Genomic DNA, 21,910 nt, shown 5'->3' on the forward strand with positions numbered 1-21,910 from the left:
GCTAGGGATAGGCCCCTGGGCTGGTCCCTCAAGCTGGCCCCAGCACACGCCTGTAGGAGGGACATGGGCACGGCCCAGGAGAGGAGGTGTGGCCAGAAGGCTTCTCCGAAGCCCGAACCTGGGTGCGGGTGGGGCCGGGGACTGGGGCCAGCTCTGGCGCAGGTGATTGGGTTAGCTGTGGGGGTGGGATACTGTGGCGCAGGGAGGGCCTTCCTTTAGAGGGAAGGATAAAAGGGCTCACAAACCCCCGGCCGAGGAGGAGGTAATGCCAGGTGGCTCGTCCTTCTGCAAGGGCGGTCCCCCGTCGGGAAGGAGCTGAATACAGCGGTGAGGTAACCCTGTCGGGGCTCCCTCCCTTCTGAGGCCACAAAAGGGGGCCAGAGCCCTAACCCGCTGACGGGCTGCAGGGACAGCCCTGCCGGGATGACCGTTCCCAGGACCCTCTGGCCGCTCCTGCTGCCAGGCCATGACGGACCTGCGCAGACCCGGCCCCGACAGCCGGCCGCTTCATATTTACTATTCTATCTTGTTAAATGGGTGTATGTTTCCAAAACAACATGAATTTGATTTGTCATCTAAATCTTAGAGCAACATCTGTTATCGTGGATGGGTTTTCTATTTTTAGGATAAAGAATATAATTCAGCCTTTGGAAATAAAAATATTTTCAAAGGCTGAATTAAGATATCTGAGTGCTAAAGAATTTGTTCTGTTAATGTAATGGTTGGAGATACTCTTTTTTAAAGAGCAGGTTATATTACCAGTTAACTAGCAATGGCTTAGTGTAATGTTCATGGCTTAAATTGTTGACCTTCCTCTGATTAACCTGTGCTGAGGATGACTGCCCAGTGACCTGATGATGGTCTCCTCCCTAGTTTTGCTGTTATCTCTGCCTTTTAGGATTAGGGCTGCCAGGCCTTCAGCTATAATAGGCTTCCTGCCAGCAGCTGTCCTTGTTTGCTGCTGTTTCAAGTGGTAGTGGGAGAATTTTCTAAAGAAAAATATGCTGACGCGTGTGCTGCTACATCACTTGTAGAGAAAACCTGAAAAATGACATAGCATAGCTCTAGGAAATGCTAGATATGCAATGGTTTTACTGCAAAGTTCCTGACAATTCCTGGAGTTACCCTACATCATTTGCAAGTTTTCGCTGGATGTGACGTAGCAGCCCAAATGATGTTGCGTCCCCTCCATGCCCCCACACCCAAACCTCCCACATTTGCCTGGCCTGGCCTGGCCTGGCAATCCTACTTAGGGTAGACATATTTTAAGGAGTCTGAAAGAGATAGGGGCAATATTGTGCACATATTTCTTTTTCTCCATCTTGTATACACACAGGTGTTCTGTCACCTCTTCTTTAATGGATCCAAAACTTATGTACTAGAAATGAAATTAGGATGAGGGTATGTAATATGAGCACTTTGAAGAACATATATGTATAATGGATGGCTATTCTGAAGGCCTGTTCTGGGTGAGAATAGGAGGAGAATCAGAAAAATGTGACTACTTATTACCTGTGACTCTTTCCTTCCTTGTCCTTGCTTTATGTTAGAATAGAGGCTTTAGTCTCCAGGTTGACTGTAACCCTTTTCACTCTACAGATGTGCATTCACTACATGGAAAGGGGACAGGATTGCATGTTCTGGCCCTACTTCCACACATTCTGTCAAAAGTTCGAACATTGTCTAGGTGTGTACCAATCAGGATGCTCGATTTTGTAGAAAGTGCCCATACACCTATGTCTTTTACACCTCCAGTTGAATGCCTGAAAATCAGGAGCAAAACTGCAATTCCTGCTTCTTTATACTCCATGATGCAGCTTTTTCTTAAAAAACAAAACAAAAGCATATTTCCTCCTGCACTGGAGTATCTGCATCTACTCCAACAGATGTTGGATTAATCAAATTACCTTGAATGGAAAATAAAGCCCACAACAGTTTCCAAGTATCTGAAATCTAAACACTGTGATTCCAGGGTTTTGGCCCTCAAGAATATGGCAAGCATCAGCCTTAATCTAATGTATGAATTAATTTTCATTTTTTGTCTCAAAGATGACAACCCCCCTCCAAAACCATATGCTAACTTAATCTCTATGTGTTTTAGTGCCCATAAGTGATGAAGAAGAAGGAGGCATGCTCTTTGACAGTGTTGCCAAGACTTCCCTTGATCCCTTTGACACATCCTCTGGATCCGTGCAACTAATTGCCATAAAACCTGTAGCTTTGCCTCCTGTACATCCAACATCAGATAGGAGTCAGGAAACTGCTATTCTTAATGGAGAGGTGAGAACATATCTGGTAACTGATTTTATGTATTAATTTGTGTATTGACAAGTCTTTTATTTTTTAAAAATGTTTAGCTTAAGGGAAAATTGGGCAATGGCTGGCATGGGCATTAGGATCCAGGAAGACATGAAACATTTTTTTTGTTTTACTTCTGGCACTTTAAATATATAAAAACTGCCACAAAGCAGTCTAAGAACAGGTGAGAACTTCAGTTAGTTGGCCTCTGGTTAAATGGAAAGGTGATGCAAACTATTACATTTCCTTTGTTACCTTTGGGGTCCAGTAAAGCATGAAAGTACTTGAAGTCATTCTTCTTGCTTCGTGTTGTCTGTGCAAAGGATGCTCATAGTCATGGTGTTTGTGCCAAATGGAATCAAAAGAACATAGCCATAGTTTTGCCCTCTACTTGTAACTGGTCAAAGTGGTGGAAATTGGAGCAATGATCTTAAATGAATTAGTGGGTATCATGTTACACTGTTCATGAGAGTACTGCTAAGGAGCTAACTACATATTATACTTTTCTAAGGTCTGCCCCCAGGTTTGATCGTCAGACAAGGTCTGGGATTTCTGTGCTTTGAACTCAGTTTCCAGAAGCCCAGGAGCCCAAATGTGTAGCTCAAGCCTTCCCAACCCAAGGAGCTGGTATTTGCCATATTGGAGCAACTTACTTGCAGAACATATGCAGCTCCCCACAGTTTAGCCATTTCAGGTTGGGAAAACAACACAGGGAGAGGAAGGCTTAAGCGCCCTTTCCCACACTCCTTGATTCCAGTTTAAATCAGGCTTATATGTACCTGGGAACTGAGTTCTAAGTAAGGAAACCATCTGTTGACTGGGTGCAGGGATGGATCCAAGAAAACTGTAACTTATAGTTATGCCTAAGGTGAATGGTGATTGAAAGAAGTAAACTGATACCTCAACATGGGGACTAAATCTTACTCAAAGAATGCTGTCAAATTTTCCTGTTTCTTAGTATAAATACTGTTTTAATTTGGTTATGGAGGGAGTGTGGGGGACTGATTTGATTTGATTTGATAGTGGGGCCTGGCACAGGCAATTCATAATTGTGTCCTTTACAGCCTATGGATTGGTTACTACATTTTTTTAGAGGATAGCAACATTTGTCAAGGAAGTTGAAATATGCTCCTAACACTACACATAATATAACCCCAGCCTGTTCCTTTTGTTACTAGAAGTAATCTACCCATAGGCTGTAAAAGTAATTCGCAAAAAAATAATGGATGTGATGTCTCCTGTTCAGTGGGGTAGAAAACAAAGTGTCTTGTGGCATGTCAAAGGCTAACAAATTTCTTGTATCCATCTGATGATGTGAGTTCAAAAGCTTATGCTACAATAAATGTGTTTGTATTTAAGATGTCATAGGACTCTTCTTTCGTGCGTCTTTCATTGAATAGTTTCAGGCAATTAATCATCTGGATAATAATAAAACTGTGATATGATTGATCTGTACATTTGTGCATTTCTTTTTTTAAAAAAGATTTTATTTAAAAAAGAAAAGAGATGAAAATAAGAAGTGCATAATAAAGGATTATACAGGTACTAGATTGGAAATTAAGTTGAGATTTATACAATCCTATATAAACAATGCATATAGAATAGTTTTGAGAGTTAAACAAGCAGTACATTTAAACTTAGATTGACTTAGTAAACAAAAACATTCTAAATTTATTGTACCTAAACATAGATGTATCATAATTCTCCTTCCCTCCTTCCCTCTTCTTGGTTAGTTTTAGTTATGCAAACTTCTATATCAGTTAATTTCTGCCCAAGTAATCAAAGAGGTCCTTCCATTTTCCCCAAAATTCAGCTGTTGGTCTATTGTGTAGACAAGTAGTCAGTTTAGCCATTGATACATATTAATCAATCTTATCTCTCCACTCTAACACATCAGGACTAGGGGTGTGCAATTCGGGTTTCTGAAACCCGAAAGAAACTCGAAACAAACTTGTTTCAGGTTGTTTCAGGTTATCCGAAATGTTTTGAGAAACCCGGAACGTTTCGGGTTAATCGAAAGAAAATAACCCGAAACGTTTCGGGTTGTTTCGGGTTTTTCAATGGGAAAATGCCTCCGTCTTCCCGGATGCCTGGGGGAGGCATTTTCCCACCGAATCATCCCAAAATTGGTGGGGACCTTCCTCTAACCCCTCTCTAACAACCCCCCAAGTTTCAAACCGATTGGACTTTGGGGGGCCATGTTATGGCCCCCCAAACCAGGTCCCCCTATCCTCGCATAAGAAAGGGAAGGGTGAGCATATTGTTAGCTTGCTGCTGCTCATCTTCTTCTTCATTATTTCCTATGGGGAAAAAATGAAGAGGCAGGCTTCCTTTGCCAGGGGTGGCATTTTGAATGCAAAATGGCCCCCAACCCTCGGGGGCCCTTCTCCCACCTCTACTCCCACCCCACACCAAGGCTCAGCTTCCTCCCACTTGGGGGGCATTTCTTGGCCTCCCCAAGTAGGTGCTCTCAGCCCCCAAAGTCCACCTCCTACAGCCCCACACAAACCCAATTCCCCCCCAGCTGCCACACACAGACCGAAATCCCCACATTAGCCCCTCACAGACCCAAATCCACCCCCAGCAGCCCCACACCCATAACCCCAGGAACAGGCTGGCAAAGGCCAGCCCTCTCCCTTTGTTCCCTATGCTGGGAACTTCTAAACTCTCTTTCCCTGGGCAATTCTGCACAGCCCAGGAGTGCCACAATGGTGGGCACACTTCTGAGTGCCAGCTGGTCCCTGTGAAAGAGCACCTGAATCACAGACACCCTCCCTCAAATTCCCCCACCACCTACAGAGATGCCCCATTGTTCCCTATGATGGGAACCAACTGCACAACAAAGAATAAAACACGACCAACACAAAATAAAGTTTTTTAAAAATTATTTTCTCCCTTTCGAAGTACAAGTAGGCAAAGCATTATGACACATTACACCAGCAGTCCCCCACACAGAAAAATAACACAACTCACTTAACATCAGAGAATCACAAAAGCACAATTCCTGTCAAAAACACTTTATTTCTTGAACAGCTTTAGGTTACACAGCAGGGGGGCACACCAAAGGGCATGGCAGCAGTATCTTACACAAAAATAACACAACTCACTTCACATCAGAGAATCACCCAAACACAATTGCTTTCAAAAACAGTGAAGTGGGTTGTATTATTTTGTGTAGTACACTGCTATCATGTCCTGTTGTGCCCTCCTACTGTGTATCCTAAAGCTGTTCAAGAAATAAAGTGTTTTTGACAGGAATTGTGCTTTTGCGATTCTCTGATGTGAAGTGAGTTGTGTTATTTTTGTGTAAGATACTGCTGCCATGCCCTTTGGTGTGCCCCCCTGCTGTGTAACCTAAAGCTGTTCAAGAAATAAAGTGTTTTTGACAGGAATTGTGCTTTGTGATTCTCTGATGTTAAGTGAGTTGTGTTATTTTTCTGTGTGGGGGACTGCTGGTGTAATGTGTCATAATACTTTGCCTACTTGTACTTTGAAAGGGAGAAAATAATTTTTAAAAAACTTTATTTTGCGTTGGTCGTGTTTTATTCTTTGTTGTGCAGTTGGTTCCCATCATAGGGAACAATGGGGCATCTCTGTAGGTGGTGGGGGAATTTGAGGGAGGGTGTCTGTGGTTCAGGTGCTCTTTCACAGGGACCAGCTGGCACTCAGAAGTGTGCCCACCATTGTGGCACCCCTGGGCTGTGCAGAATTGCCCAGGGAAAGAGAGTTTAGAAGTTCCCAGCATAGGGAACAAAGGGAGAGGGCTGGCCTTTGCCAGCCTGTTCCTGGGGTTATGGGTGTGGGGCTGCTGGGGGTGGATTTGGGTCTGTGAGGGGCTAATGTGGGGATTTCGGTCTGTGTGTGGCAGCTGGGGGGGAATTGGGTTTGTGTGGGGCTGTAGGAGGTGGACTTTGGGGGCTGAGAGCACCTACTTGGGGAGGCCATGAAATGGCCCCCCCAAGTGGGAGCAGGCTGAGCCTTGGTGGGGGGTGGGAGGTAAGGTGGGAGAAGGGCCCCTGAGGTTTGGGGGGCATTTTGCATGCAAAATGCCACCCCTGGCAAGACAAGCCTCCCCCAGCTGTAAGTAGTAGAGAAAAGAGCACCTACTTGGGGAGGCCATAAAATGCCCCCCGCAAGTGGGAGCAGGCTGTGCCTTGGTGGGGGGTGGGAGGAAAGGTGGGAGAAGGGCCCCTGAGGGTTGGGGGGCATTTTGCATGCAAAATGCCACCCCTGGCAAGACAAGCCTCCCCCAGCTGTAAGTAGTAGAGAAAAGAGCACCTACTTGGGGAGGCCATGAAATGCCCCCCCCAAGTGGGAGCAGGCTGTGCCTTGGTGGGGGGTGGGAGGAAGGGTGGGAGAAGGGCCCCAGAGGGTTGGGGGGCATTTTGCATTCAAAATGCCACCCCTGGCAAAGGAAGCCTGCCTCTTCATTTTTTCCCCATAGGAAATAATGAAGAAGAAGATGAGCAGCAGCAAGCTAACAATATGCTCACCCTTCCCTTTTCTATGCGAGGATGGGGGGACCTGGTTTGGGGGGCCATAACATGGCCCCCCAAAGTCCAATCGGTCTGAAACTTGGGGGGTTGTTAGAGAGGGGTTAGAGGAAGGTCCCCACCAATTTTGGGATGATTTGGTGGGAAAATGCCTCCCCCAGGCTTCCGGGAAGATGGAGGCATTTTCCCATTGAAAAAGCCGAAAGAAAGCCGAAACAAGCAGAAACAAACCCGAAAGCCGAAATCCGAAACGGCTAGCAGTTTCGGCTTTTGCCTCTATCCGAAACAGATTCTTGTTTCGGGTAAACCCGAAACAAGAATAACGAAACAGTGTGCCTTTGCACACCCCTAATCAGGACAGGTATCTGTTTTCCATTTTGCTACAAATAATACTCTTTCTGTCGTCGCTATGTAACGGAAAAGATCTCCCTGTTCTTTTCTAACATTAATTGGTTGGATATTTAAGAGCATACTTTTTGGATTTAATTCAAATCTGAGTTTAAGAATCTTTTGCATCTCTTCATAAATCTTTATCCAATATTTTCATGTTTCCTTGTAAGTCCATTTGTGCCTTTCTTAATTTATTCTAAAGATGTGAAACAGAAGGTGTACATGAAAACACATACATAAAAACCAATTTCTAATTTTAGTTTAGTTAGAATAGTTTGTTTTGGCATTGTCAATTTAAACTTGTTTTTACTTACCTTCAGGTTAACAAAGCCCTGAAGCAGAAGTCTGATATAGAGCACTATCGCAACAAATTGCGCCTGAAAGCCAAGCGGAAAGGATATTATGATTTCCCCCAAGTTGATAATAATAAGGGACTGGTAGAAAGGAAAAAAAATTATGAAAAAGCACAAAATGAAATAGATCATATTTTGGATCCTGATACAGATGGATCTTCTCCATTTGTAGAACCCAAAAACAGGTGAGTGTTTACCCATTTTATATATGTTAACCTGTGTCTTTACCATCAACCTAGTTTAGTTTCCACCACAAAATATGCAAGTCATGAGGACAAATGTTTCTGCCTGTGTGGCCTGTATGTTACGGAATGATAACATGAAGTCACATTCATTTGCCTGTGAAGAACTGGTTCTTTTGTGCCCTAAGGCCTGTCTTTCCTTCCTCCATGCATCATACCTAAGCAAAAGTGATGTGGGAGTCTTGGGCCAGCAGATGAAAGGCAAGGATTGAGGGGAAGTGATGGAGACCAATCTCAACTAGAAAGCCTCTGGGAAGAGATTGCGAAGTATTACTAGCAATCCTTAGTGATTTTATTTATTTATTTACATCATTTGTAGTTCACCTTTCTCAGCCTCTCTCAAATAGTGACAGACCCCACACATGAAAGAGGCCACACCTTGCACTTAACCTTTTGCACTGAGCCTTTGAGGGGAGGTCTTCTTTTGGGACTGGCGATTCAGCTTGAACAAATGTCTGATCATTATAGGGGGAAGTGGGGTGGAACAGGGAAGGATCTTTGGGAGAGGTGGGACAGAAAAAGATCTTTAAGAAGGAGGTCCCAGTGCGTTCACTCCTCCCCATGTTACCCTGATACAATCTGCAAAATTTTGTTGTGGGAACCAATTGTCTTATACCTATTCTGCAGAAAAGAAATAAGAATCAGAAACGCCCATCAACAAAATATAGAGAGTATAGTAATTGTGCTGGATTACACAGCAACTCTGTTACAAACCACCATTCAACGAATGACAAACTACTGACATTCTTGGGACAGGCAGATGAAGACAGCCAACCATTGCACAGTTGTTGCTGCCACACATCCCTGATATCATGGTACCTATATGTAGAATACACCCAAGGAGGGAGGAAAGGGAACATAACATCTTTCACTGGAAGGAGCACCATGGTGTGACTGGAAGGAGCCCTGGACCTGAGGTAGCTCTGCAGATGATTCCCTGCCTACATCAAAGTTCCCTTTTGTGAAATGCAACACATTAAAGAAACACGACAACTCCAACACAACGGTTACATAGTTCTGAGGCACACTCAGCAGAGACAGTGCCAACAGAGCACTCGAGTCTCTCTCCTGCACAAGAGTTCAACTCTTTGGCTAGGCAGAGCCTGAGCAGAGCCTGAACACCAGCCTTTTGCCAACCAAGGGAATTGCAGACATGGGGGCAGCAACAAGGGAACATGCAAGGCTACTTCCATAAAAGGCGTCCTCACCCCCCTCCCAGTGCTTCACTAGGGGAGGGCACCCATGTGACAAACATGATCTATATATTCAGATTCACAAGGAGGACACTGACAAGATGGCAAAGTTCACCTTTTTTGCTAGCAAGCAGGAGCAAATCAGCAGAGAGATGCTGGAATAGAACCCACATCTGACACACATTGTATACTAACCACTTGCCCAGCTGGACATACAGAAACAAGAACAGCATGGAGCTTTAGGCATCTCCCAGCAGCCGTGCGGCCAACACTAGTCATACACAGCAGGGCATGGAACACTGCAAAGAAAGACACAGCACAGTGGAAATATATTGGTATAATATATCCAAGGCCCATGGTTCAAATCCCAGATGGGAATAGCTCTGAAGTACTCTGCGCAGAGTCTCAAGCATAGTTGAGATTTTACCAATGAAACACGGTCACTTGAGATGACACACTCATGCACCACATACCTATAATTTTGGCAGCGGAGGTTAATAACAAGCAGAGGGTGGGAACTGGCTCTTATCTATCTAAACCCAATCAAACACAATCCACAGTTCTACCACAATCCACACATTTGTTGAACAGCATGGGAATAGCTGTTCAACAAATGTTTGAGCCCCGTTAACAATGAATGTGAAGCTGCTTTTGGCCACCTTTAAATGCTGTTTCAGTGTTGGTAGAAAAACTATCCTATGGTAATGAGAACCATTCTAGGACATGACAGTCTAGGAATCAGCATGTATCATCTGCATGTATGTAATAGAATGCTATTTGATAAGATCTTTTGGGGAAGAAAACGATGCATGTCTTTCAGAACTCTGTGTAGAATCCTACTTTAAAAATTAACAAAATAAATTTTTGCTCTTTTGTTTGTTGTTTGTTACATATATATATACTACATGTAAACTGTACCTGGCTAATTTTCTGTTGGTTTCAACCATTAAAGATGAGATATTTAACCTTACCCAGAGACAATGAGTGGATTCAGACAATGGAATGAAATTGGCTCAGCTAGTTAGATAGATCTGATCAGAAGTGATAAGGCAATTTCTTATGAAAATATCTTTCTGATGAAAGTGAAAAAATTAGTGTTTTAATTATCAGCAGCTGAAAATTCTTTTGATCTCCCAGATAACAAAGAGTAGGATAAGGAGAGTCTTGCCTGTCGGACCGCTCCTCAGGGTGGGGGCGGAATCCAAGGTGCAGCTCCCTCCAGGATGCCTCGTCCAGTGCTGTGCTAGTGAGAGGAGTCTCAGAACGGGGGGAGGAGGGGGGTTATAAGAGTACCCTAGTCCCTCTCCCACAGACCCTTAGCCAGGACTCCCAAGCTTGCCTCAGGAGTGCCTTTGCTCTTTCCCCGGCTCTTCCTAGCTCCCTCTTTTGAGGCTGCCCTTGGACAAGCCAAACTTGGATTCCTCCTTCCCCTTCCTGGGGGTGGGAAAAGCTAACCCAGGCATCCCTACGGGCCTTTTCCCAATCCCCTGGACTTGCAGGAGGCCCAACATCTGCAGTTCTTGGGTGTCAGCCTCTCCTGGGCTCTCCTGCCCCTTGCAGCCCACTTCCTTGCAGGCTAGCCAGGCAGGTGTTGCCTCTTCCACCTCTAAGGCCACCGCTGGCTTTGACCATTGCAATGCCTGCCCCTGCCAGGCTGAAACTGGCCATGGTGCTTCCCTGCCTGACCCTGCCCTTGCTGCTGCTGCCAGTGCTGTTGAGCTAGGTGGGCAGGGCTCCTCATGGCTCAGCTGTCAAAGTACTGGGGACCTTGGCTGCATCAGTGTCACTGTGACCCAGTTGGGCTGTTGTCCTTTCCCTGAGCAGGAACCTGTTATGGTGGCTGTCTCCTCTGCTGTCCCCCAGAGCAGACTGTGGCTTATTAAAAGTTGCAATCCAGACTATCTCTTGCAATTAGACATGAGTCCATTGGTTTCAAAAGACTTTACTGAATATAAACAACCATTATAGTCCACTGGCCAAGATTCAATATCTTGGCTGGTACACGGATGTTGTTACGAATGAAGGTAAGGGTTAGGATACAGAATAGCATAGCCCAGCAAATCCCATCCTCCCCCCACAGTTCTCAAAACACGCGGCTTGAAGTTGAGAGAATGAAACTTTTCCAAGGCTGGAAGGACTGTAGTCAAAACATTCCTCTTCTTTGAGATAAGTGTTGCAGAACTGCTTATCACCTGCAAAAGAAGAGCTTAAAACACTGACAGGATTAAAATGGAGTCTCTCTGGTTGGAACACACAAAAACCCTATGTCAGACCTGACAGAGCATTGGTAAGTGTGGGAGTGGGGGCTGCAACCTTGGGCACTAAGTTTTGAGGGGTTTTAATAATGCAAACAGAAGTGCTGCTTTTAAATACCTGTAACTTACTGAATGAACTTAGTTGTAAACCAAATATTAGCTGTAAAAATAAATGGTATAAAGATGTGGGCTATGAACTAGATGGGAAAACATGAAATTTTATTAACACACTAATTTTTTCCACCATAGAATTTAAGGCAGTATACAATTTAAGAAATCTCCTATCCAGACATTGTTCAAATCCATAGGCGTTTAGTTTTAGCAACACTGCTGTATTATATGCTTTCCAACCATTGGGGGTTTCATACATTGGAATTAATAGCAGTAATCTGCTATGGTTAGAGTTGCTATCCTCCAGGTGAAGTCTGGAGATCTCCAAGAATTACAACTGATCTCCAGGCCACAGAGATCAGTTCTCCTGGAGAAAATGGCTGCTTTGGAGCATAGGCTCTATGGTATTATGCCTCTCTGAGATCCCTCCTCTCCCCAGGCCCCACCCTCTCTAGCTTCCACGTCCCAAATCTCCAGGAATTTCTCAACCTATTTTTAAAAAAGCCCTCCTGAATCATTCAGCTTTGCATAGTTTGTAGAAAACCAGAAAAGTGGAAGCTTTCATGAGTAGATAGTCCTGGTGCAATTTAGACTGATGGAAACTCAGAGTACCTCTAGACCAATAAAAATGATCCATCCCTGGAGAAAGATTGGTTCAAATTTCTTCCTGATATCCCTGGGCTACTGGCTTGGCTGTGTTGATAATTAGGCATACCTCTGAAATTGGGATACTTGCATGCAACATACACAATTGCTCCTAAGTGCCCTCTTGCACTCTTTTTTCTGGTTTTCCGAAGAACTGAGGAAAATAAAACAGCATGGGTGACTGTTAGAATTGTGCCAAAATTATAAAACCAGGCTGGAGCCCATTTTAAGGTTTTCTTTGAAGTGGTGTAGATGAGGTTCTGGTAACATCCAGAGAAGGGCTGAGGAGGTCACATTAACTTTCTTGTAACTTCCTTGGACTTCCGTGTAAGTCCAAGGCACTATGAAAATCAGAAGGCTAGAAAGTGAAATAAAAGCATTAGTAGAAAAATTGGGCATTTATTATATACTTTAACAGTTAAGGTGATTTCCTAACTGGAATTTGGTCTGCCAGGCCAGTTTTCAATATCTAAGGTTGGTTGTCAGGTTGAGTTTTGACTAGAGATGGGCACGAACCGGGAAAATGCTGAACTGCGCAGTTTGTCATTCATTGCATTTCACGGACCATGAAACAACACGAACTTGCCCCAGTTTGTGAACTGGTTTGTTTGGTTTGTAAAAACATCACTTCCGGGGCAGCAGAAGGTCTGCAGAATAGAGGTGTGTGCTTCTGGTTTCCCCCTTTCAAACCCTGGCTGCTTTTCAGCTGATGGGAGGGGAGATTCTCCATCAGCTGAAAAATTTGACAGCATTTGAAAGCAGCAACACTTTCCTTGCATGGCAAAAAGAGTTGCTGCTTTCAAATGCCCACCGGTCTCCCTTTTCCTGGGAGCTAAAGCGAGGTAAGGGTCATAAGGCTGCTTCTCTGTCGGCTTCCTTCCTCCTGCAAGCACTTTCTCTTTTTTTCCAAAGCCAGGAACAATTCCTAATGTTGTGCTTATTCCCTGCTGGCTTTAAAAGCCAGGGAAGTTAAATGGCTGCTTTCCCCTTCTTCCTTTGGGGTATACACACTCTCTCTTTTTCAAAAGCAAGAATGGGTTGTAATGTTGTACCATTGTAACGTTACTGCACATTCCTCCTGGCTTTAAAAGCCAGGAAAGTATTAAATGGCTGCCTTTCCTCCCTCTCAGGTATGTTTCTGGCTTTGCCAAAATGAAAAAAAACCCAAGCATTTTACACAGCCCTTTGGAAACAAAGTGACAAGGAAGCTGCCAGGAGGGGATGAAGCAGCAGCATTTTAACCCTTTCCTGGCTTGGCTTTTAAAAAAAATGAGAGTAGAACAAGCATGAAAAGTACATGTTTTCCCCCAGAACTCTGCCATAAATTGCCTCTCCAGTGGGCAGGGGACAGCCCAATCAGCAAATGAGGGGGAGGAAGGGTTCTTGGTATATACCCTTTGATCTGGTCTTCTCTCCATTCCATTACAGGGATACAGATACTCTGATGAAAGTTCCTTGGCTAATGAATGGAGGAGTTAAAGGAAAAGGAACAAACCTATCGGATGGTAGAGAACACTTTCGCTATCTCTAAATATTTAATTGACAACTTCATGTCACCCAGTTGGTGTGCTGACGATGGAATAATTATGGCGGTAATTATTCCATCGTCAGCACACCAACTGGGTGACATGAAGTTGTTTGGCTAAATGCTGTATTGGTTGTTCTGCTAGTTTGTGAGCCTTTGGAAAAGTTTTATTATGAAACAGGATATAAATGCTCATTAGGCTCTGCCCTCCAGCAACTATGAAGCAATCATAAGATTTGCCATCTTGAAGAATCCTGGAGTATATATTTTTGTATTTGTAAAAGAAAGAAAAAACCACCAGTGAAAAAACTTGCGGCAAGTTACTCACCTGTAAAGTCTACTTTGAAACATTTCTTCTCCAGTTGGATCTGCAACATTACACTCTGGATTAAGTCAGGATTTTAATAGTATTTTCAGTATATCCAGTGGTGTTTTGTAATATATTTCTTATAGCATACTAATTACTAAATTTTGTATTAATTCTATTTATTGTATTATAATATTTATTGCACTCGTATAGCACTTTTAGTACTTCTGCACTTTTCAAAAATAAATCAAACAAAAACCAAAAAATTAATTAAATATTTAGAGATAGTGAAAGTGTTCTCTGTCCTCCAATAGGTTTGTTCCTTTTCCTTTAACAGTGTTATTCTCGGATGAGCCCTTTTGTTTGGTTTCGGTAATGAATGGAGAAGAGCAATCATTGTTGCTGTCATCATTCATACTCAAGAACAAATGGGTGTCTTGGAGGATAGATCCAGTAGTTGCAGAAATGATAGCATGCCCCTGTTTTGTGCTTCAGTTGTGCTTCTTGTGCATCATTGTTACCTGAAAGGTGACTGTGTGACTGAGACAGGGTTGCCAGGTCCCCCTACCCTCCCAGTGGGAGAGGGAGGGACCTGACTCTTACCTTCTTCTTGTTGTCTTCATGTCTCACTTGGCTGTGTGATTACATCATTTCCAATGATGTCATTTCTGGTGACATGACCGCACAGGCCTGGGAGTATGCGAACACTTCACAGCAGGCTTATTTGGGACTTCCATTTGGGGCCCAAGTTGGTTTTAGTTGAGTCCAAAGCTGAAGTAGCAGTTAGATCATGGAATTTGCTAGCTAAATTGTTGGAAGGGTCATTAATTGAATTTGAATCAACTACTTCTTTCAAAGATGGAACGTTTTAATGGAACTAATGGTTTAACTATTGGATCACGGAAGTGCTTTAAGCGAGTTATTCCATATGTTTGTAGAAAATTGCTTTTAGCCAAAATAAGTCTTGGTAACCTTAGAGAAAAGAATGCGAGTAGAATACGATCATAGTATATTGGACCCTGGATTCTTTTTACTGATCTTAGGTCTATATGTGATATATTCAATAGGAAGGCTAGATGTTGCTTATCACTCCATTTTGGAAGCCAATTAATATGCTTCCCTTGATAAGGGTAAATCTTTAACACAACCTGGCAAAAATCCTCATTTGAAATTGAATGGGGTACTGCATCAGAGTGGGTACTCCCAGAGGCTCTTCCTCTTACATCCTTTGATGGACAAATCCCAGGAGGAAGATTATTGTTTGATTGGGTCTTTTGGTTATTCATTGATTTTCCTGACAATACTGAGTTATCAGGTCCAATTTGTCATAGATCTTAGCAAGGGTCTGACTTATTATTACTGTTTGTTTGGCTAAATTGTCAGGTCTGACATATGTTTCTTATGTGTTCTAACCAGAGAGACTCCATTTTAATCCTGTCAGTGTTTCAAGCTCTTCTTTTGCAGGTGACAAGCAGTCCAGCAACACTTATCTCAAAGAAGAGGAATGTTTTGGCTACAGCCCTTCCAGCCTTGGGAAAGTTTCATTCTCTCAGCTTCAAGCTGCGTGTTTTGAGAACTGTGGGGGGAGGATGGGATTTGCTGGGCTATGCTATTCTGTATCCTAACTCTTACCTTCGTTCATAACAACATCCGTGTACCAGCCAAGATATTGAATCTTGGCCAGTGGATTATAATGGTTGTTTATATTCAGTAAAGTCTTTTGAAATCAATGGTCTCATGTCTAATTGCAAGAGATAGTCTGGATTGCAACTTTTAATAAACCACAGTCTGACATTTTGTTACAAATCACATCTGTTCCAATGCTTAAACCAGGGCAGACGGATTCGAAGGGCGCTCCCAACAGGGACCCTTTGTTTGATCCCTACGCCTTCCCTGGTTCAGAAGGACTGGAACCTATGACACCCGTCCAAGGAGGAACGGAGCCCAGACGTACTGCGCTGATTACCCTCGCACCTGACAGAGCCGAAGGTAGGCCCAGGGCGGCGGCAGAACCTCTGATATCCCTGCCTACGCCAAGGCAGTGGGGCTCGAGGCCACGCGACACGAGGGAAAGGAGGACAAGTGCAGTGTTTACCAAGTCACAAATGGACGGGAAAGGGAGTATCAGCTCTATCCCCGAACATCCAGGTAGCCAACCGTGGTATCACTGGAATCGAGAAGCCGATCAACTCGAGTGGAATCGAAGAGCTGCAGAAAGTACCCAGATGTGGGAAACCTCCCGTCGCGACGTAATGAGTTGGGATTATGCAGAGAGTACCCCGTGGATGGGGCAACACGAGCCAACTGAACAGAGTTGGATACAATTACAAAGCTGAACTTTGGCGGTTGATGTTGGAATTTCGGTGGTAACTGGATTGGCCAAAGGAATATTGGCGGGGAGATCGGAAATAGAACAAGGTAACAAGGCTCAGGGCATGGGAGAAATTCGGCCTTGGCCTCAAGCTACAGCGTCTTATACAGAGTATATGGAAACTACACAAGTTCCCAGAGAAGCTCCCCAAGAGTATGCTGAATCGGGGGCGACGGCAGCCCCAGAACGGGTACAAATACTAGAAGAAAGACTCTGTACTATGGAGGAGAGCTTAGCACATGCGGTTCATCTACTCTCCGTACTTGTTGTAGGAGGATCTGAGGAAGCCCCAGCCCAACTGGCAGGTGCTTCAAGCCGAGTTGTAGAACAAAATCTGGCTGCCCTGCAAGCTGTGGTCCCGAGGGGACAACCGATAATACTTCTTGACGACCAGCAACAGCCAGTACAACCACCGGATCAACCTCAGGGGCCGGCAGATGAGAGACCGGAGGAGTTTCCCCTGGAGGAGCCAGGAGGACCTCGAGATGATGAGGAAGAGGCACCGTTAGAACAGCCTCCAGAGCTACCGCAGGAGCAGCCCCAAGAACAACCGCAGGAGCAACCCCAAGAATTGCCGGCGGAGCAACCACAAGAACAGCCGCAGGAGCTACCGGTCCGCCTGATACAGCCGCAAGAGGAGTCTCCGGTACTCCCGCCGCCGCCACGGGGACAGCCACGGTTTCCAGGGCCCAGACTCCCTCTGCCATTTAGACCGAGAGGTCCGCCTCCTCAAGGCCCTCCAGCTCCGCGACCGCTAAGGCCTCAGCCGAGGCTACAAGCGCCTCCTATACCAAGACCCCAAGGGTTCCCGCAGCCAAGACCCCAATTCCCACCGAGGCAACTGCTCCCGCGCCAACCTGACTGGCAGCCAAGGCAGGAATTGGTGCCTGTACCATATTACCCACTCCCAGCACCAGCTCCCAGACCTCAGGAGTTACCAATGGGATGGGTGAAATTGGAAGCTACTTTTGATGGGGATCCCTCGAAGTTGGGATTTTTTCTAGTACAAGCCCTGCAATTTTTTAATCGTTGGGGACACTTGTTCGAAGACGAAGCTAGTCAAATCGAGCATTTGGGATCCCGGTTGCAAGGAAAAGCCGCGGAATGGTATGTAGCATTATACGACTTGGGGGCTCCAGAATTAGATTCCCTACAAGGGTTAGTAAATGCACTCCAAGCGCAATACGAAGACCCACTAGAGGAGAGGAGAGCCCGAACGGAATTACAGTCGATCAGGCAAGGTGGCATGTCGGCTAGAGACTATGTTACAAATTTCTGACAGCTAGCTGCCAAATGCCCAAGGTGTGAGGAATCCACCAAAATAATCATGTTTAAGCAAGGCATGAATCGCAGACTGTTAGATCGAGCCCTTATGCAAGATAATCCCCCCACACTCTTGGGTTGGATTCAGTTGGCTTGTGAAGTAGAAAACCGGATGCAAGAAGTGCGCCTGGTTGAGCAACAGCAATCGGGCGGCCACCGGCGAACCTCCATAATCATCAGAGGGGGCAGAGGGGCAGGATACGCAACTAGAGGAGCGAGAGATGCTAGATGGCAACAAGGATTGTGTCTACAGTGTGGTCAAAGCGGCCACTTTGCAGTGCAATGTTCCTTCCGGCCTGTGCAAAGAACTCCGTTCCCGCCAAGGCGTCCAGCCCCTACCACCCTGTCTCAGCCATCTCGCCCAACGCCCGCTCTGCGAACTTCGCGAGGGAGAGGTACGTTCAGAAGAAACCCTCCCGAAAAGGGATTAGAGCTGGAGGAAGTTATGGACTTTGACCCAACCGCTCTAATCGGCGAAGAGGCGCCTGAAAGTCCCAGTTCGGGAAACGAGATGGATCTGTCGTAAGTGGACCCAAACTTCAGATCAACACTCAGTCAGTTCCCATAGTGGATAGACCTCAAGGGTCCATACTATTCATGCCTGTTACATTAGTTAATCCTGAAAGACAGACTCATATTCGGGTGCAAGCGCTCATTGACTCTGGATGCTCCAGAGATATAATTGCACTAGCTTTAGTGAATGGATTAGTGCTCCCAATAAGAGAACTTGAGAATCCCGTCATTTTTGAACAAATGGATGGCACTAATATGAATCCAGTCACTACTGAAACAGTACCAGTCATTACAGGCATGGGACAACACTGGGAGACAAGATCGTTTGTAATTAGCTCTACAGCAAAATACCCATTAATTTTGGGAAGCAGATGGTTGTGGGATCACAACCCGGACATTAATTGGGCAGCTGAAAGTGTCACCTTCAAAACAGATACTTGCAAGTCTCATCGTTGGGACCACAATTGGGGTAAGAATCCTACCCTTATAGAACAAGCCCTCCTGACCCAGGAGGAAATTAACCAAATACCCAAACAGTACAGAGCCTATTTACAAGCTTTCACCGAAGAAGAGGCCAACACCTTACCTCCCCATAGAAGAACCGATCGCGCAGTGGAACTCATCCCAGGAGCCACCTTACCTAAAGGTAGATTTTATCCCATGAGCCCAAATGAGAGAGAGGAGCTCCGGAAATTCATTGACACTAATCTTCAAAGGGGATTCATCTGACCAGCGAACAGCCCACATGCTGCTCCAGTACTGTTTGTTAAAAAGAAGGACGGGGGATTGAGGCTGTGCACGGACTTCAGAGGACTTAATGCAGTCTCCTCCACAAATGCCTATCCCATTCCTCTCATCAGGGATCTACTCAACGTCGTGGCCCAAGGTAAGATCTTCACAAAATTGGACTTAAAAGATGCTTATTTCCACGTTCGTATACGAGAGGGGGATGAGTGGAAAACCGCGTTCAATACGCCATTGGGACAGTATGAATATTTAGTTATGCCTTTTGGCTTGTCTGGGGCCCCTTCAGTTTTCATGTCCATGATCAATGAAGTATTACACAAATTCTTGTACAAGGGAGTCGTTGTTTACCTAGACGATGTGTTAATTTACTCTGATTCTGAAGAACATGTTCGCCTAGTGCAGCAAGTATTGACTACCCTCATGTGTAATAATTTACCCATCAAACTGTCTAAATGTGAATTCCACAAAACAGAACTTACCTATTTGGGATATTGCATCTCAAAAGATGGGTTAAAAATGGATCCGGGCAAAGTAAAAGCTGTTCAAGACTGGCAAACCCCCACAACTTGTAAAGAACTGCAATCCTTCCTAGGGTTTGCCAATTTCTATAGAGAATTTATACAAAACTTTGCCCAAATAACTCTCCCCCTTACTGAACTTCTAAAAACAAAAGACAAAGGGGAGCAAGCTAAAAAACCAAAAGCTAAACTGAATTGGACGCCACAATGTCAATTAGCCTTTAATCAATTAAAGCAGCAATTCGTATCCGAACCAGTGCTGCAGCACCCCAATGAAAATCGCCCGTTCATAGTGCGAGTGGACGCCAGCGATACGGCGATTGGAGGCGTCCTTCTCCAGCGGGGAACAGACAATATCCTCAAACCCTGTGCATACCTCTCCCGTAAATTTACTGAAGCAGAAAGAAATTGGAATGTGTGGGAGAAGGAGGCATTTGCTGTAAAGGTGGCGCTCTCCACTTGGAGGCATTGGCTAGAAGGGACGTCATCCGTTTGAAGTTTGGACCGATCATAAAAATTTAGAAGCGTTACGCAGTCCTCGGAGACTCAATGCCAAACAGTTAAGATGGGCGGAATACTTTTCAAAATTCCACTTCACCCTCAAATTTTTGCCGGGCAAAACCAATTTCCTAGCGGATGCCCTTTCGCGCATGCCCCAACATAAAAGCAAGCGGGAGGAGACAATACAGTGTTTTCGCCTACCCAACTAGGGGGTGTGGTTACTACGCGCAGTCGCATGGCGCAACCTCCTCAGGCAGACAATGGGTGGAGACAAAAACTGCAAAACGAAGTCGAGAAGGAGGGGGACAATATACCCAAAGACAAATTAGTTCAATCCGAACAGGGGGAATGGCTGTGGGGTAATCGATTCTATGTACCAAAGACTTTGAGAAAAGAAATACTACACCGTTGTCATGATGCCCCAACAGCTGGCCATTATGGATATTTAAAAACTCTTCATCTGGTTCAGAGGCAATTTTGGTGGCCAGGCATGCGCAAAGACATTTCACAATATGTAGCTTCATGCCCCATTTGCCTCAGCGCCAAAATGCGTAAGGGCAAACCTCCTGGACTTTTACAACTCCTTGAAACTCCAAGTAGACCGTGGGAAGTTATTTCTATGGATTTCATCACAGATCTTCCCCCCTCCAAAAATCACACCTGCATTTTAGTAGTCGTGGATCTGTTTTCGAAGCAAGCCCACTTCATCCCTTGCACTACAATGCCTTCGGCAAAAAGATTGGCGGATATTTTTCTGAAATACATTGTAAAACTCCATTCTTTTCCATCTAAGGTAATATCCGACCACGGCGGACAGTTCGTTGCCAACTTCTGGCGGGAGCTTATGCAGCTAATGGGAATTGAGCAAGGTTTAAGTTCTGCACACCATCCGCAAACCGACGGACAGTCCGAGAAAACTAATCAATTATTAGAACAGTTTCTCCGTTGCTATATCAATTTCCAACAAGACTATTGGATTGATTTGTTGCCCTTAGCTGAATTCTCTTACAACAATAGTGTACATGCATCTACCGGAGAAACACCCTTCAAAGTAGTGTATGGATACCATTTTAAACCGTTTCCTTTTGAAGCGCTTCCCCCTGCAACTGCCTCCCGTGATGTTTCAGAATGGTGGGGGGAGGCAGCTCAACAATGGACTCTTATTCAACAGCATCTTAACAAAGCTAAGCAGGACTATAAGAAATACGCTGATCGCCATTGTGCGGCCAATTGGAAATTACATCCCGGAGACCTCGTTTATTTGTCTACAAAGAATTTGAAAGTCGCCCAAACCAGCCATAAATTGGCACTGAAATACCTGGGACCATTTCCAATCCGTAAAATCATCAATAAAGTGACAGTAGCACTCGATTTGCCAAAAAACCTTCACCACGTCCATCCGACTTTCCACATCAGCTTACTGAAAAGGGTCCCTCCAGCAGGCCAATGGCACACCCGTGCTCCTCCCATACCAACTCTAATTGATGACCAAGTCCATTATGAAGTACAGCAAATTTTGGACTCTAAAATCAAGCGTAATAGATTGTTTTACTTCATCAGGTGGAAGGACTTTGATTCTGGGTTTGATGAGTGGGTGGAGGATGTTCATGTTCATGCTCCTTGATTAATTAAATCCTTTCACAATCTCTACCCTCTCAAACCAGGGGGAAGGGCATTTTAGAGGGGGCAGAAATGTCAGGTCTGACATATGTTTCTTATGTGTTCTAACCAGAGAGACTCCATTTTAATCCTGTCAGTGTTTCAAGCTCTTCTTTTGCAGGTGACAAGCAGTCCAGCAACACTTATCTCAAAGAAGAGGAATGTTTTGACTACAGCCCTTCCAGCCTTGGGAAAGTTTCATTCTCTCAGCTTCAAGCCGCGTGTTTTGAGAACTGTGGGGGGAGGATGGGATTTGCTGGGCTATGCTATTCTGTATCCTAACTCTTACCTTCATTCGTAACAACATCCGTGTACCAGCCAAGATATTGAATCTTGGCCAGTGGATTATAATGGTTGTTTATATTCAGTAAAGTCTTTTGAAATCAATGGACATGTCTAATTGCAAGAGATACGCTGGATTGCAACTTTTAATAAGCCACAGTCTGACAGTACAATATCCCAGGGT

The 21,910-nt window shown here is 44.8% G+C and overlaps 1 protein-coding gene across 1 annotated transcript in view; it reads left to right on the forward strand.

Annotated features, from left to right (window-relative positions):
• The window catches only part of KIAA1549L (KIAA1549 like), a 242,499-nt gene that overhangs the window by 166,361 nt on the left and 54,228 nt on the right, over positions 1-21,910 (forward strand). The window contains exons 15-16 of the mRNA XM_054972418.1: positions 2,102-2,280; positions 7,502-7,719. Of these exons, the coding sequence (XP_054828393.1) occupies positions 2,102-2,280; positions 7,502-7,719 (397 nt within the window). The remainder of the gene's footprint in view (positions 1-2,101; positions 2,281-7,501; positions 7,720-21,910) is intronic.

Source organism: Eublepharis macularius, chromosome 2 (assembly GCF_028583425.1).
Source record: "Eublepharis macularius isolate TG4126 chromosome 2, MPM_Emac_v1.0, whole genome shotgun sequence".
Lineage (NCBI taxonomy): Eukaryota > Metazoa > Chordata > Lepidosauria > Squamata > Eublepharidae > Eublepharis > Eublepharis macularius.